Below are 16,568 nucleotides of genomic sequence, written 5' to 3' on the forward strand. Positions count from 1 at the left end.
TTTCCTTGGCGCATAGCTCGCAGATGCTGTCATTTCCTGCCAGCCGCCAGCACTGGACAGCAGGTGGATGTCTTAGGGCCAGTGTACGGGCTGGCGCGCAAGTAGGCTTAGAATCATAGAATCATGGAAACGTCGAGGTTGGAAAAGACCTTTAAGATCATCGAGTCCAACCGAGGCTTGTCTCCTCCTCTCCCCCAACCTCCAGCAGCACCCCAGGAAAGGGTCACAGCTGCGTAAATGCAGCACAGGAGGGTTCAGCAGAGACAAGTGGGCTTATTGCAAACCTCCAGTTTATAGCTGCTTTGGACCCAGCACCCGGTGTGCTGGGTGCTGTGCACTTTCTCCCGCAGGACACACCAGACCACAGAGCTGGGTCCCGTGTCCCTGGTGTTATCTGTGCACCTGGGACCCAGGTGCAGTGCCTGACCGCAAGCACTGGGGAGGGAACGGCTGGCTTTCGGAGCACCACACGTGCTTCGCTGGCATCAGCTTTTCCAGGAGTGACCTGCTTCTCCCTTCTCTCCTACCAGCACATCAACAACGATCACATCCATGGGGAGAAGAAGGAATTTGTCTGCCGCTGGCAGGACTGCACACGGGAGCAGAAGCCCTTCAAGGCTCAATACATGTTGGTGGTGCACATGCGAAGGCACACTGGAGAGAAGCCACACAAGTGCACGGTGAGCATGGTGCATCTCAGCTTGGCAAGTGGGACTGGACTTTGGTGGTCACAAAAATGCATGTGCAGACACAGGCCTATGGCTTCAAGCAGGGCTCTCCCAGGGTACCTGCTGGCACCCAGCTCTGGGCCAGTCCAGCTCTGTGTCCAGGTTATAGCTACTTGCAGGTGACAGCCTGGGGACAGGGCAAGTGGTCAAGGAGGGTGTTCAAGGTGTTAGTGGGCAAAACTACATTTCCTTGGGGAAAATGGGTTCAGCTCTACCACAGAGAGCCAGAGTGACTCAGGACAAGTCACTTAAGGTAGAGAACCAAGCAATTTAGTTGCTTACATCCAAAAAGGAAATCCAGTAACCCCACACTGGGGAACCACGTAACCCTGGTCGTGTGTAACTCAGCATCATCCAGTACTGCTGCTGGGACTGGAATTTTCCCTCACTCACGCACCTGAGTGTGCAGACAAGCCTCCTTCCAGCCTGGGGAGCTGGGCCAACATCTCCTGCCTCTGCTCTCTTAATCCAGAGGTGAGGTCAACCCCTGGGTGCTTAAACCCCAAGAGGAGCTCAGTCCCTGGACCTTCTGCATGCAAGCAGCACTGTGCCTAGTGTTAAACGCTGCCTGAGGAAGAGCATGGGCTGCTATTTTGTATCTCAGCCCTGTGGGGTACAGGCTCCTCTAGCACATGGGAGAGCTAGGCTCACCTCCTCCTCAACCTCGAGATATTAAAGCCTATATCTGCCCTCACACATGGAGTCTCCCAACGCACCACTGACTGATGGGCAGACAAGGATGCCTGATAGGGGGCATGAGAGAAGCGAGCTGTGTAGTTTAGTGGCTGTGGCCAACTGGTAGGAGAGGAGAGGTGTTCACCATCTCTTTCCACATATGCTTCAGCCCTTTTTCCTCCTGAAGGTCCATCCCTGTCTTTTGATATCTTCTGCTCCCTGCCTTCTCCTCCTGGCAGTTTTTCCTACCTCCTCCGCTGTCAGCATTATGCTGTTCCTCTCCCCAGAGTCTCGGAGATGAGTCTCGCTTTCTGCTTGGCAGATGTCTGAGCCCTCCTCCCATATCTTCCTTCTCTTAGTCACTTCCAGCCCTGCTCCCTCCCTGGCTCTGCCCCAGCTCCTGCTTACAAATATTAGGATATGTATGATTTGCTTGCTGCATGACTCCTTTATCAATCTTCCAGCCCTGTGTTCATTTAATTTAGAGCATAAGCTCCCCGGGGCACAGGGCCATGTCCTTTGTTTTAATCTTCTAAAGCACTTTGCCCAGTTCTAGTGCTTTACCAATCTTCCTTAAAAGTATCAAGGAATATTGATCGTCGGTGTGCTACAAAGTGAGCAGTGAGGGAAAGTCTAGACCTGCCCTTGCAGGTAGAGGTACTCAGAAGACAAAAAGCAGCAGGGACTGCATCCTCTTCAGCGCTGTAATGGAGCAGGAAAAAGCACCATTGCACAATCCTGCCTCTTTCAAGCCTCGTTTGTGTCGCACTGGAGCAATAGCAAGGCTGGGTGTGTTTGAGTCTCAAGTCATCCTCTGCCTCCTGGAGAAATGCAGTTTCTCCATGTTGCAATATGTCACAGCGACTATCCCCAAGCTGGAGTACCACTGGTTTCCAATTGCCTGGGATACATGGCAGTTCTGCAGCCCTTCTGTGGCAGAGCATTCCTTGTCCAAGCCTGGCAGTGATTTTTCAAAGCACCATTTGTTTCAGACAAGAAGTTTGTGGTGTACATAAAGCTACAGATGAGCCTAATTGCAGCCTGGGATTTGGTCAAGGATTATTTCAACAGATGACAGCCAGAACTCCCACTGACATAATCAAATCCACGCATAAGAGTGGGAACAACTGCTTTGAACATGCACAGGCTGCTTTGCTGAGGAGCTCTTATTTGAAAATGTGGCCTTAGTACTTTTGCTCTTAATAACTGCATTTTTGTGTCAGTATCCAGCAAAACCAGAATGGACACATGAGTTGCCTCGTGCTGAGTTCCCTTTGTTTTCCAGCAAGTGGAATGATGTATTTCAGTGACTGTAAGCAACTTGAGTTGAAAAGGACTCTTTGCACAGGGCAGGAGAAAAAAGGGATATACTGTGCTACCTCAAAGCTGTGGCATGTTCTGTGGGCCACATGGGCTAATGAAAGTTGTCTGAGGCGGGGGAACTGGATCTATCCCACCTCAACAAAGCCGTGGAAGGAATCAGCTCTTGCAGGATGCTGCTACTGTCCTTGAGGAGATCTGGATATCTCAAGAGACCAGAGCAAGTTTGCCTTATGTCCACCATGCCTATGCTAGACCTTAAAGGGAAGCTTAAGTAACCCTACTTCTTTTCCAGCATAACAAAGTTATATGGGATCAACCTGTGCCTAGGTGCTTCACGGGTTTCGTGGGCTGCATGTTTGCCTCACTCCTTAGCAGTGCAGGTGAGTCCTATGCCTGCGGAGCACAAGGAGACAGGTACCGTTGCTATTGCATACAGCTGCCTTTGGCCTCTGCCCAAAAGGGGCAGATCTCTGGACACGTAGGGCCATTCAGCTGCCCACAGGGAAATCAGATACTGAGCTGTGGCATGACCTATCCTGCTATGACACTGGTTTCTTCACTGGCCAAGATTCAAACATAGCAATGTGAAATGCTGTCACATCTGGGCTGAACTTGTAGACACGTTTGAGTGATCTGACTAAAATATAGCACTCTGTGGCTTGCATACATTACAACAGGAGGGGCCGCTTATTGAAACTTAAAGTCAGTTTTAAGGTGCTTGCATAGGAAGTGCAGCACGGGCTTTTCAATGCTCCCAGCTGAACAGCGAGTGCAGCATGTAGCTAGAATTTGGAAGGGAGCCTCGCATTTCTTAAAACCTCTTCCAGTGTTTGTAAGTTCCCACTTGTTTCGTCAAAGAGCATTTAAGACGGCCTCCCTGGTTGGAGGTGAAATGCTCCAATGCTGCAGTCAGGGCAGGTGCAGGGAGAAGCCTCCAGCCCAGGCAGAGTGGAGGGTGGCAGGACCCGAAGCCCCACCATCTCTCCCAAGCTGCTCCTTCTCGTTGTGTGGGCAGCTGGTTTCCTTCCAGGAGGAAGGTTCCTGGCCTGTTTTGTCATCCAAAAATCCATCTGTCTTCAAGATTGAGAGTCTTGTTTTTTAAACTCGTAATGTCAGACAGCCTGACCACAGCATCCTCTGAGAGTAGACCCAAGCTGCAATTTGGGAAACTTCAAAGCTTGCTAGATTTCTGCTTGTGTGTTAGAGAATGGTCTGGGCTTTCCAGCACTGGTGCTAGTGAAGTTGCAAGGCTGGCCAAACTGTCAAGAAGCCGTCAGTTCTCTGGGTGGGAAGGAGAGGGCCTCTGTTTCTGAGTGTGTTAGCTGCAGAGAGATGGCAGGAGGGGCTAAGAGAGCCCTGGGAGGAGCGGAGGGGTGTTCAATCCTGCTGGAAAAAAGAGTCTCTTGTTGAAATGTCAGGTGGGTACCCAACAAGGAGCAGCACCTTAAATATGACTCACTGCTGAAACTCTCAGCCTGCCTAGCGAAGCAAATTCTCCCAACAAAGTGGATGTTGTTCCCTAAAACACAAGCCCTTTAAAGGGAAGAAAAAAAGAAAGAATGAGAAACAGATGAGAAGGGCTTAGGCAGGGGGAAAATCAAATTTTTCTGGTTAATTAATCACTCCTCTTGTGTTTTTTTATTTTAGTTTGAGGGTTGCTCCAAAGCTTATTCCCGCTTGGAGAACTTAAAGACACACCTGAGGTCTCACACTGGAGAAAAACCCTATGTCTGTGAACACGAAGGCTGCAATAAAGCTTTTTCCAATGCCTCGGACAGAGCCAAGCACCAGAACAGGACGCATTCCAATGAGGTAAGCCTGGGCTCACAGCAGCTCAATGGAGGGATTTTTTTTTTTTCATTTCGCTGACAATAAACATACACTTTACATGCTGGACTCATGTAAAAAGAAACCTACTGTAATGAGAGGTTTTTCTTATTTTTAATGGGATTTATTTTGCTGGAGAGCCAGACCACATTAGCTTTATATTTATGAAAGCCATGTTTGAAATCATAAACAGATGTTAAAGTATGCAAACTTTTTAATCAGCTTTGGAAATTAAAGCAAGCATTTTCCAAATTTCTAATTTTTAATAGCACAAATAGGATTGTACAGTTGTGCATGTGGTGTTTAATATTACTGTGGAGCAGACTTGCAGTAGTATAACAGCTACCCTGGATCCTGACGCTCTGGAAATAATACTCCCTCCATCGTTTGATGTACAATGATAAAGCACAATGCAATGCTTTGTTAACCTTGGCTAATTAAGACCCACTATTAGTAGTTGGGGAGCAGAGGAAATTGCCTTTATTGTAACGCATGTGATGGTCTGTTGCAATCAACCACGGCCGACGATTGAAATTTATATTACCACTAATTAGCTGACAGGGGAAGAAAAAACAACACTCCAAAGTTCTAATAGTGTTTGCAGCCATGAAGAATTCAGTCTGTAGCCTAATTTGCAACAGTTAAATATAGACTATTGGAGAATGGAACACAATTGCCACGGATGACAGCTTTTTAAAGCGATGCTGTGTCTACAAAGGGCTTGTTGGGAGTATTTGTATCTCTGGCATAATATCAGTCAGTGATAACCAAAGCTCTGCAGGTTTCAGAGATTCTGTTGGAGTCAGAATAAGGACTCAAAGTCTAGGATGCCCTTCCATGCTGTGTGATGCTGAGATGGACCCAATGAATGACCTGGATCCCTGTGTTATTTGAATTGGTTTGGGTATGAACCCAAACGTCAGGATTCTCCTTCACCAGTGAGCCACTTCCCCAGCAGGACACAGGTTAAAATTAACCCATACCCGCACTGGCACTGGGTAGTTTGGGGTTGGTTTAAGGCTACACCAACCCTGAGGCCAGGAGGGACCAACAAGACATGCAACCTCTCATCTGCTCAGCAACCTGTATTCCCAGTACCTGGTGTTTGACTAAGACATAATTTTCTCTCTGCTAAAGCTTCTTCCCCTGAAAGGCAGGCAGTCATGATTTAATCTCACATTTCAGGTATTAGAAATGGCTTGTTTCTGAGCCCCAGATGCTTTCTCTGCCTTCCTCCAGTGCTGGATCCAATGTCCCTTTCATTGTTGCTATTTCCACCTCACAACACTACAGTGTTAAGTCACTTTCCATCTTCTTATAAGCTAAATAAGTCAATCAAGCCACTGAAGATTCTCATTACTGCAGCATTTTTTCCTGTCCTTAATCAGTTTTGCACCTCTCTTCCATCCCTAAGGATTCTCATGTGGATGGATCAAGACTGCTGGTACAACTTTTAGTGCTGGATACAGACTCAGTCTGCCCAGTTTGTGCACACTGAAGCAGTATGTGAGCTACTTTTTGCCCATAGATCAGTTGAGGTCTGATCCCTAGAGCTTTTCCAGGATTCTTCCTAGGCAGGCCAGAGTTTCCCTTCTGTTGGGCCAGCTTGTGTCCCATGTTCCTACATGTGGAATTTTGGCCTTGTCTGTATTATTAAATGTCATTTCTTTGATGGGTTCATTTTCCCAATTGATCCAGATCAGGAGCTGCACTGGATGTGGGATGACTCCTCACTTTGTCTGAGCAGAGCTTAGACACACTTGAAGGTCTGTTTGTTTGGGTTCCCACTGTGCAAGAACGTGAGGCTGTAGGGCAGGAGCATCCAACTCCTTGTCTATGGTGGACCCCGATCTAATATGCTGACACTTGGCACAGGCTGCATCCAACAACACAAATTAAAGACTCAGATAACAGATAGGGATTTTACCCTGTGCTGTTGCTTCCCCTGGAGGATGCCAAAGCCTTCTCAGGTGCAGAAACAGAACAGCCACTAGTAGAGGATTTGTACCAGACCAGCTGAGCCTTATCATGGGAACTACACTGCACTGCATGATCTTACATTTTGCGATCACGCTCGCTCCTGAACTGCTGTTCAACCCTCCTTGATGCAACACAGGCGTGCCCTAAGAATTGTGGGAGATCTGTAGGCTACTTATAATGGCTCTCTGAGCCATATATTTGACACCCTCTTTTTGAGGAACATATAACATGATCCTTTGCAACAGATGACATTCCTCATGGCAAAGCTCATTGCATCGGGCAGCAGGCCCAGGTGACGGTCCTGCAACCAGCTGTGGCCATGACCAGTGGGTTAGCAAACTGCACTGAGACCTTGGCTCAGAAAACCACATGGATGCAAAGCAGGAGTCTGTGGCCGTGAATATTTCCCATTACCCATTGGTAACTCTGTTGTGGTTCCTAGCTACCTACTAAATATTTTCCTCTGCTTGCAGTGTTTACTTGGGATACACCACAGTTTCAGAGTTAAGTCATCCATGTCTCCTCTAAGGGGGAAGTTCCAGGTTCCCTGTATTTGCCTCCGTCATTGTGTGACAGGATGTAGTGTATGGTTCAAACATGCCAAAGTTCAAGGCTGGGCATATATTAGCACACTGGCTTTTTTTTTTATTGTTGAAGTGTCACATACACTATTTCATTTTAAACTTTCAGTGACTATTTGAATCCCTTCAGGGGATCCCAGTTACTCCTGGGAAAAGAGCTTTCATCCCGTGACCACTCTCCAGTGCATACACAAAAAAGTGGCATGAGTTCATGACCAGCCAAAGGCTTGGAGTGACATTTTCTCCAATTCAAGCTAAACAAGGGTAAAATGCAGAAATACAGTTCTGCTGAGTGCCTGGGGACTTCTTTAGTTCTCCCACCCTAAGGAGTATCATGCTGTATGTGTATGGGAGTAGGAGGGAGGCGTCTGAGATATCTAAATTGTTGACTTCACTAGGCCATACACTGCTTTAGATGTCAGAATCTGAATAACCCAGGGGATTATACGAAGGCATGCCAACAAAACAGCAGTTGTGCCTAGTTCAGTTGCAGGAGGTATGGCCTGATGAAGAGGATGGTTGCACCCCATTAGGCAGAGTGTCTGCTGTCCAAGCAACAGTGATCATGTTACCCTAATTACTGGAGTCTGAAAAATCAGAACTATTGGGCCTAAAGGATCTTTATAAAAAATCCTTGAACTGTTTTATGTAGGGTTTTTTAGCATGTGTGGTGGGGGTTCTGTTCTTTAGAATAGGTTTTAATAGCAGCAATAATATTTCTATAATGCCTCATCCAAAATGTTGCATGAGATTAATAAACAAGCTATTCGACTTTTTGTGCTTTGGTTTACCCAGATTTAAAATATATTAAATATTTACCTCAGTGGGGTGTTATGAGGATTTAGTTTGTTCAAGTGATGTGCCAAGATCAGTCAGGAAGCATGCTTTTGAATAAAAAACAGACTTTCAATGTTTTTCATGTGATGATGCTGGCTTTCTGCAAAGAATATATACTCCTTTGTATTTTTGCACTTAAGCTTCTGGACGAAATTACAAAACAGATTAAAAAAAAAGAATAGGAATGGTCATTTTGGGCAGCCTTCAAACAACATCTATCTGGTTTTTTTCATGGATCTGTCCTAGTGCATTGGCAGCAAAATACTTAGAGTAGCTGTGAGGTTGAAAGCGGAACTTGTGATGAATTCAGAGCTTCGAGTGCAGCAGCACCAGCTCAAACAACTGCAGCGCTAATACACTTTGGAATTGGAAACTTAATAAAAAAAAAAAAAAGTTAAAAGAAGAAAAGTATCTGTTTTCTGACTTCTGTTTTCAGAAGCATGGCTTCAGCCTTGTTTTGCTGTGGCAATCAATGATTCATGAATTCGGGACTAGAGTGCTATCGTCTGAAAAAAACATTGCATGCCTGTGGTTTGTTTTGCACAATAACAGATTTCAAGGTGACAGGTGCTGGAGTGGTATGATAGATTGAGTAGAGTGAATCCAGTTGGGCTTGGTTTCACTGGAATTCTATCAGCCAGAAGGTCTCAGACATATTCTCAGTGTAGACCCCACCTTAGCAGAGAGAATGTGTTATGGCCAGTCCCCTACATCACCTCCCTCCCATCCATAATCAGGAAACATTCCTGTGGCCACCCGAGCAAATACATACATGGAAAAGTAATATTAGGAAAGTATTTCATGAATTCTTAGCTGCCTTTTAATCCAGAAACTGAAAACAAGGAGTTTAGCCAACATCAAATGACTGGCCAGGTCTGTGTGGATCAGCAGCAGCCCATATATCACATCTTAGAGATCTCAGTCTTACAGAATCCTGAGGAGCAGATGCTCCACATTTTGCTGCTGCCAGCCGCTATGCTCATTGTATTTTCTTGGCCCATGCGCTGTACCTGGAATATTTGGCCTTGTTCTAAATATAACCCAAGATTTGCTTGTATTGACAGAAACCCTACGTCTGTAAAATCCCTGGCTGCACAAAGCGGTACACGGACCCTAGCTCCCTCAGGAAACACGTCAAGACCGTGCACGGGCCCGATGCCCACGTCACGAAGAAGCAGCGCAATGATGTTCACCCGAGGCCACCTCCACTCAAGGAAAATGGGGACAATGAGGCAAGCGCCAAGCAGAGCAGCAAGGTTTCAGAGGACAGCCCCGAGGCCAACAGCACCACGAGGAGCATGGAGGATTGCTTACAAGTCAAAACGATAAAAACAGAGAATTCTGTGGTAAGAGCAGTTGCTCTTGGCAGAAATGACGCGGCCCCTAATTTCTTGGATGCAATGGGGGCGTGAAGCATTTGCATGCCATTTACCTCTCCGGGCAGTTGCCCTTCACCTGCCAACACCCTAGAATTCAAGTCCAGAGATGAAATTGCAGGTCAGGGCACAGTCCAGTACATTTTACACGTTCCTACCCAGCATCACAAATTCCGACCCTCGCAGTCATGGGGGCCACGTGATGCCCAGTGTTGAGCTTGGCCTCCCTGTGCTGTGAAAGTGGGTAAAACTCAGAGTGTTGTGGTCAAATGAGCTTTACCTACCTCACCAATTTAAATTGAGCAACAACCACGGGGCACAGATTGATGAACACTTCTTGAAGCAGAAGTCCTGGCTTAAGCAGTCCCTTTTCTCCTCCCTGCACCCTGAAATGTTTTTCTTTCCAAGCTGCTGCTGCACAGCAGTTTTGCTGGCACAACTCTGTTGTGGGGTGTCTGATGAAGCCAGTGGGGATAAAAGTAGCTGCTTTACTTTTGTTGGGTATCTTAAAGCAAGTTCAATTCCTTGGTCCTGTCCACCATACACAGAAGCACAGAATCGCTAGGGTTGGCAGGCACCTCTTGAGATCATCTAGTCTAACCTCCCTGCTCAAGCAAGGTCAGCTAGAGCAGATCACTCAGGAGTACAGGAGCTCAATACACAACTCCCAGCTGCCACAGAAAATTGTAGTGGGATGATGGGCCAGGGGAGTAAAACCAGGAATAAACATAGGAGCAATGCTGTGGCCCACAGAGTACGGGCTTGCAGTCAACCGTGATCATGTTTTACAGCCCCTTGAGTAGCCACCAGCTGAAGCAAAGACAGTTTATCAGCCTTCTGGCCATTGCAGCAGCTCCACAGTAGGCAGTGGTGTGGTTTATAGTGCTAACGAGCTGTGTGTGGTGGTGGTTCCAAACACGTTCAAGCCTCTTCCACCCCACGCAGGGAGCCCACTTGCTCCTCAGCACACCACTGCTGGTGGAGGAGATGCATCATTGCAACACATGGGTCACACTTTTGCATTTTGATATTTTTCTTCACCTTTGTACCCAAAGCTTTGGTCTGCTGCACCAGCTCAGAGTGGAGCAGGGTACAGGCTGGATACAGCAGAAAAGACCTTCACCTGCAAAAGAGAGTGTTCACATAGTCCCCAGAATTCTCACTAGAGCTGAAAGGACTTTGAACTCCAAAATATATATTTTCTTGATTTGAATCCAGGTTAAAAGACTGTTATCCCTGTGAAACAACATGGCCTGGAGCTGCAAAGATTTTCTAAAGAAGGTTAAGGGATGTGTTGTTGGACAAATTACTAATGAGCAGCATGTTTTGGTTAGGAAGGAATTGAGTATTTTCACATCCAAAGTGTCTCTAATTGACAAAAGGAACAGTTTTACTGAGATGAGGCTCTGTATTGGGTTACAAAAACTGAGTGTGAGAACCACTGGACATAATGACCTCTCTCCAATACTCTTCCTCCATGTGTTTTTTGGGTTTTTTTCCTATGAAAACATGGACACAATCACGGCTCCCCACCCCGTTTCTCCTGAAGGTGTGGGGTTGTTTTCCTAGGGCTCTGCGCTCCCAGGGCAGCAGCCAAGCCATCTCACTGGCAGTAGGGCCATGGGTCGGATGTTCCTCTCCGCTCTTCCCGTCCAGCACTGCGTACTTCACTCACGCACATCTAACGGGCACATCTGACCTGGCAGGCCCATGTCCAACTCCTGTTTGCTAGTTAAAGTCAGGGTGGTGGGAGGGATGAGATGTTTCACTGGTTCCCATCATTCCGAGGCCCCTTGTTTCGGCCCATCTTTGGCTCTCATCCCAAATCCGTGGAGACAGGTGGGAAGTGTCTCCTAGGGGTTTTTATCTGGGCTCCCAAAGAGGGAAGGCAGAGAAGACGGGGTACAGGAGAGGGGGAGATGTTGGCAATTTACGTTGTATTCTGCACTCCCCTCTTCCTCCTTTTACTAACATGGTCCTTTCTGTTGATGCTGTCTTTGTCCTAACAACCTGTTCTTTATTCCCACTTACCCTTCCTTACTCTACCTTCCTAAGGACAGTCGGTACTAAGGTGAGCAAAGAAATCCTTTGTATTAAAATAGCTGTATAAAGCATGGTCTCCTGCAGACCTCCTGTCTCCAGTTAACCCCCACGGGGTGGAGGCAGAGGCATGTGGAGTGATGGGGAGGGACAGGGGATATTTGCTTGAGTGCAGAAAGGGGGAGGACATAGTGCCAGAGGATTCCCTTTGCCACCTTTCTCCCAGCATCACAACTTGCCATTAAATCCTGGGATTGCAATCTCTGTCATCCTGATTGAAGGGCAATGAGGCTATCAGAGCCAGTCAGCCCTGCCCAAGAGGGCTGCTATGGAGCAAAGTAAAACACTGCATCCCCCTCCACCCCCACATTCACCTGGGGCAAAGTACGTTGCCTTTTCAGCACTCCCATTTTTTGCTGGAGCATGGGTCTCGAGCAGCAAAGCCGGGCATCCTGTCTGGTAGCAGCAACAGCTACCTCAGAGCAAGTTCAGACCATTTAGCGTCTGCTGCAAATAAACTACTCAATGTGAAATGCAATTCCTAATGTAAATAAAATAAATATTTATGGTGCTTATCTACCTTATCTGCAAGTGGGAGTTTGCAAACAGTGAACCAGGTTTTTATCTGGCTGGAAGTTTGTCAGCTAACCTAATTATATGTTAGGGTATTTTAAAGACAGAAATACGTCGTGTCTGAAATACTTAGGCCTTGATCCTATGTTAGATAAGCCAGTGCTTGCTGCAATATACCTTGCACAACCAGGTAACGTGCTGCTTTTCTTTGAGAAGCATCTGTTCTTAATCTTTTGGAGGAAGAACATTTGGTTTCTCTCCATCTCCTGTTGAACCCACCTTAGTTTTTTCCAGCTGTGGGGTGCTGCCGTGCCCTCCTCCCCCAGGGAAGGTGCCCCTGCCCTCTGGTAGAGCTGAGATGCTTCAGCGGGGAAGGGTGAGAAGAGAGGGGAGAGCTGGGGATAGGGCAGACATGTGGAGCCTGATGGGGATGTTGGGCTCCTGGTTTCTTTCCATCCGTGTTTCCTCCTGCTCATCTCCTCCTCTTTTCCTTCCCCAAGATGTGTCAGTCCAGTCCTGGTGGCCAGTCATCATGCAGCAGTGAGCCGTCACCCCTTGGCAGCACCAACAACAATGACAGTGGAGTAGAAATGAACATGCACAGCGGGGGAAGTCTGGGAGATCTGACGGCGTTGGATGACAACGCTCCTGTTGTGGACTCAACGGTCTCATCTGGTAATTCGACAGTCAGCCTGCAGCTAAGGAAACACATGACGACGATGCAACGACTTGAACAGCTCAAGAAAGAGAAGCTCAAGACAGTTAAGGATTCCTGCTCATGGGTGAGCCCAGCTCCACAAGCCAGAAACACCAAGCTGCCTCCCATCTCAGGAAATGGTAAGCCCTGGGCCTGGGCCGTCTCCTGTAGGAACCCTCCAGAGTTTGACTCTGGTTTCATAACCAAGAGTCTGCCCTGGAGGGGGATCATTTCTTATTGCCTCTGAGTCAGCCCTTGCGGGATAGAGATGTCAGGTAAAATGGAGAGCTTGGGTGTAAACACAGCTGTCTGGTGATGTGCAACAGAAACCCAGATGCTCAGTGCTACAGAGCTATGAAGGGAGGCAGAGGTGTTGGTGTCCTTGTATCTGGGCTTGCCCAAGGACCCAGCCGCAGCTGTCCTCACTGTCCCGGTGGCAACTGCAAGACTGCTTGGGTTTGTTCCAGCAGTAACAGTTCCCTAACGGCTAATGTGCCTCTTGGAAGACTGCAGGAGGACAGCAGCAATCCAGACAAGCCCTCCATCCCTGATCTTGCTCTGACAGGCCTTCTGTCACTTCGGGAGGTCCTGGCTATTACCTACAGCTTCATCTGCTAGTTTCCCGCTGGCTGGGGATTCCTGATAAAGGCTTCTTTATGATCCTTTCAGTGCTTCTCCAACTCTGCTAAGAAGTGCCAAGGCATAGGGCCTGGGTTGTACTAAACCTCAGGGCTTAGTATATTGGAGCTTCTTGGTTTACTCTGGGAAGAGCCCTTGAGTGTCAACTTTTGAGCTCTCAGCCTCCTATCCCTGACTGCTGTGCATCTGTCCCAGTGAGTAGCTGTGGTTGTAGCTATGTGCTGTTCCCGTGGCACTGTTCACACCAGTCCTACTTTTTTCCTAAGAGAAGCCCATGTGGAGGCATTTCCTCAGCAGCTGAGTATCAGCGGGGTACACATTGCAAAGACTCTGCAGCCCTCTTGTTCTCTGTGCATGGACACAGAGCTGGAGATGAAGCTTTGAATTCACTGGTAGCAAATGAAATTCAGTATCATTCCTGTAAAATATTGGGGGTGGCTTTGTGTCTGTATTCTGGCACCAAGAACACTACCAAGTGGAATTTCTCAGCTGACTAAATCTTTTGCTTCCCTGCAACCTTTCTTTCAGGCTCTATTCTAGAAAATAGTGGTGGTTCTTCTGCTACGCTGCCTAATCCCAGAATAATGGAGCTGTCTGTCAATGAGGTTACGATGCTGAACCAACTAAGCGAGCGCCGTGATAGTACAACAAGCACCATCAGCTCTGCCTACACCGTCAGCCGCAGATCATCAGGGATCTCCCCATACTTCTCCAGCCGCCGTTCCAGCGAGGCTTCGCAGCTCGGGCACCGCCCCAATAACACGAGCTCTGCCGACTCCTACGACCCGATTTCGACAGACGCCTCCCGTCGGTCGAGCGAGGCGAGCCAGTGCAGCGGGATGCCGGGTCTGCTGAACCTCACACCAGCTCAGCACTACAGGCTGAAAGCCAAGTACGCTGCTGCCACGGGGGGCCCTCCTCCAACTCCCCTGCCGAACATGGAGAGGATGACCCTGAAGAACAGGATCTCACTTATGGACGGACCAGACCCCACCTTGCCCTCCATCCGCCTCCCTCCAGGCCCCAGGCGTTGCAGCGATGGTAACACCTACGGCTACCAGTCAGCTGCAGCGTTCCCCCACGAGGTGCCGGGCAACTGCACAAGACGGGCAAGTGACCCGGTGAGGAGACCTGCCGGAGACCCCCAGGCCCTCCCGCGAGTTCACCGCTTCAACAGCACCAACAGCATGAACCCCTTCCATCCTTCACACCCCACGGACAGGAGGAATTTCGGCCTCCAGAGCTACGGGCGCTCGGATGGGAGCCTCCCCCGGCACACCTACTCACCCCGGCCGCTGAGCATCAGCGAAAACATTGCCATGGAAGCCATGTCCGGGGAGGCGGAGGCACCCGTCGGAGACGACGATATTATGCTGCCAGATGACGTGGTGCAGTACATCAAATCCCAGAGCAACGGGACGGCGGCCGAGAGCACTTCCATGGGGTACAGCAATGAGATGCAGGGCTTCCAGGGAAGCGGGAAGCTGCAGCCTCCAGCCTTGCCCGGCCAGCGCAGGATGGCGGTGGCCGAGGCAAGCATGAGCCACTTGGGGCCCATGATGCCAGAGTGTCCCATGAGCTTCGATGCCTCCTCAGACATGAATAAAAATAACATGCCCGTCCAGTGGAACGAGGTCAGCTCGGGGACGGTCGATATCATGTCCAATCAGTCGAAGCAGCAGTTTTCACAAGGGAACTTAGCGGTGGTCCAGCAGAAGCAGAACTTTGGTCAGTACCAGAACTACAACCAGCAGCAGATGCAGCTGCCGGAGAACAGTATGAACATAACACAGCAGAGCTTTATGCAAAGAAATGTGAGCATGGATGGGCAGAGGCTAAACTGTATGCAGCTGCGGCAGCAGCCGATGAGCCTAGGCCCCGGTATGAACCCCGATCTGGGCTTGCACGCAGGGTATAACCAGCCTCATCAGATGCTGAGCCCCAGTGCAATCAGCGGCAACCCAAATCAGATCTCTCCTTCTTGTAGCAGCATGGCAGCAAAGTCTGGACCCCACCTTCACCCTCAGCAAATGGACATGGCGACCGACCCTTCTTTAATGGTCAGCAGCAACAGCGAGCGCACGATGCTGGGCCAGGTGATGCACGAACCGAGTCAGCAGAACTACTCATCTCAGCCGACCCGCCTGAACTTCCCCATGGCTCAGGAGGCCTTTCATCAGCCCATCATGACCAGCTCCAACCAGCCCAGCTTTGAGCCTCAGCAGAGCATGATGGGTTCAGCCGCGCAGGCGTATCCGCCCGCCATGGTCCAGCCTCGTCCTCCGCCCGAGCCAAGCCCGGCCAGCCGACCCCGAGGCCTCCGCACCGTCCAGCAGCTGGGCTACATGAGAACTCCCCACCCTACCAACACCATCAGCCCAGGCCAGGAGGCGGCGGAGGCCATGCATAAAAGAACCAGTGACGTGTTGCCGGCACCGGCCCAGCAGTGCGTGGACGGCACGAGGGAAAACAATTTGATGTACTATTACGGTCAAATCCACATGTACGAGCAGAACAGCAGCTTCGATAATCACGCGGACTGCCGGGTCAGACAACAACAGTGCGCGCTGAACAGCAAGCCGGCCGCTCTGCCTTCCCCGGGCGCGAACCAGGTGTCCAGCACGGTGGACTCGCAAGGCCTTGAGCCGCCCCAGATAGATTTTGATGCCATCATGGACGATGGGGACCATTCGAGCCTGATGTCGGGAACTCTGAGCCCCAGCATCCTGCAGAACCTCTCCCAGAACTCCTCTCGCCTGACAACTCCACGAAACTCTCTGACACTGCCCACCATACCCGCGGGAATAAGCAATATGGCAATAGGCGATATGAGCTCCATGCTAACTACGCTGGCGGAAGAGAGTAAATTTCTAAACATGATGTCATAACAGTAAAGCACAAGGCCTTAGTGCTATCCAAGGGGCTCTGCGTGAAGCAGTTTTATGAATGTGCTTTTCAAAAATAATCTGTTTCAATAGAGTAGATTTTTTTTTATAAGTATTAAATACATTAAAGGGATTCAAAATGAAAATTTTAAAAAGTCTCTGTACAGAATTATGTAAACTATATCCAGGCAGTTTAGCACCGCAATGGTGCACCTCTAGTATTATTTTTTGGCTTGGTTTCCCAGAGCACTGAACAGTATCACCACCAAGCTAGGAGACAGCATGAGCGTGGTTAGAGATGAAACCCTCCCTCCCTGGCAGCCCTGTAAATAGCACTCCCCATCATTTTCCGTTAGTTACATCTGCAAAAAATTCCATTTTCAACCTGCCCCAGAACAAAATGGGAG

At 48.9% G+C, this 16,568-nt stretch overlaps 1 protein-coding gene across 2 annotated transcripts in view; it reads left to right on the forward strand.

Moving 5' to 3' along the window:
* GLI2 (GLI family zinc finger 2) overlaps window positions 1–16,164 on the forward strand; it is a 143,959-nt gene extending 127,795 nt beyond the window's left edge. For both annotated transcript variants that reach the window (XM_010568662.1, XM_010568653.1), the window contains exons 9-13: window positions 531–680; window positions 4,374–4,538; window positions 9,016–9,297; window positions 12,441–12,777; window positions 13,805–16,164. In XM_010568662.1, the coding sequence (XP_010566964.1) occupies window positions 531–680; window positions 4,374–4,538; window positions 9,016–9,297; window positions 12,441–12,777; window positions 13,805–16,164 (3,294 nt within the window). The remainder of the gene's footprint in view (window positions 1–530; window positions 681–4,373; window positions 4,539–9,015; window positions 9,298–12,440; window positions 12,778–13,804) is intronic.
* Window positions 16,165–16,568: the final 404 nt, after the last annotated feature.

Source organism: Haliaeetus leucocephalus, unplaced genomic scaffold (genome assembly GCF_000737465.1).
Source record: "Haliaeetus leucocephalus isolate CR32 unplaced genomic scaffold, Haliaeetus_leucocephalus-4.0 Scaffold1, whole genome shotgun sequence".
NCBI lineage: Eukaryota > Metazoa > Chordata > Aves > Accipitriformes > Accipitridae > Haliaeetus > Haliaeetus leucocephalus.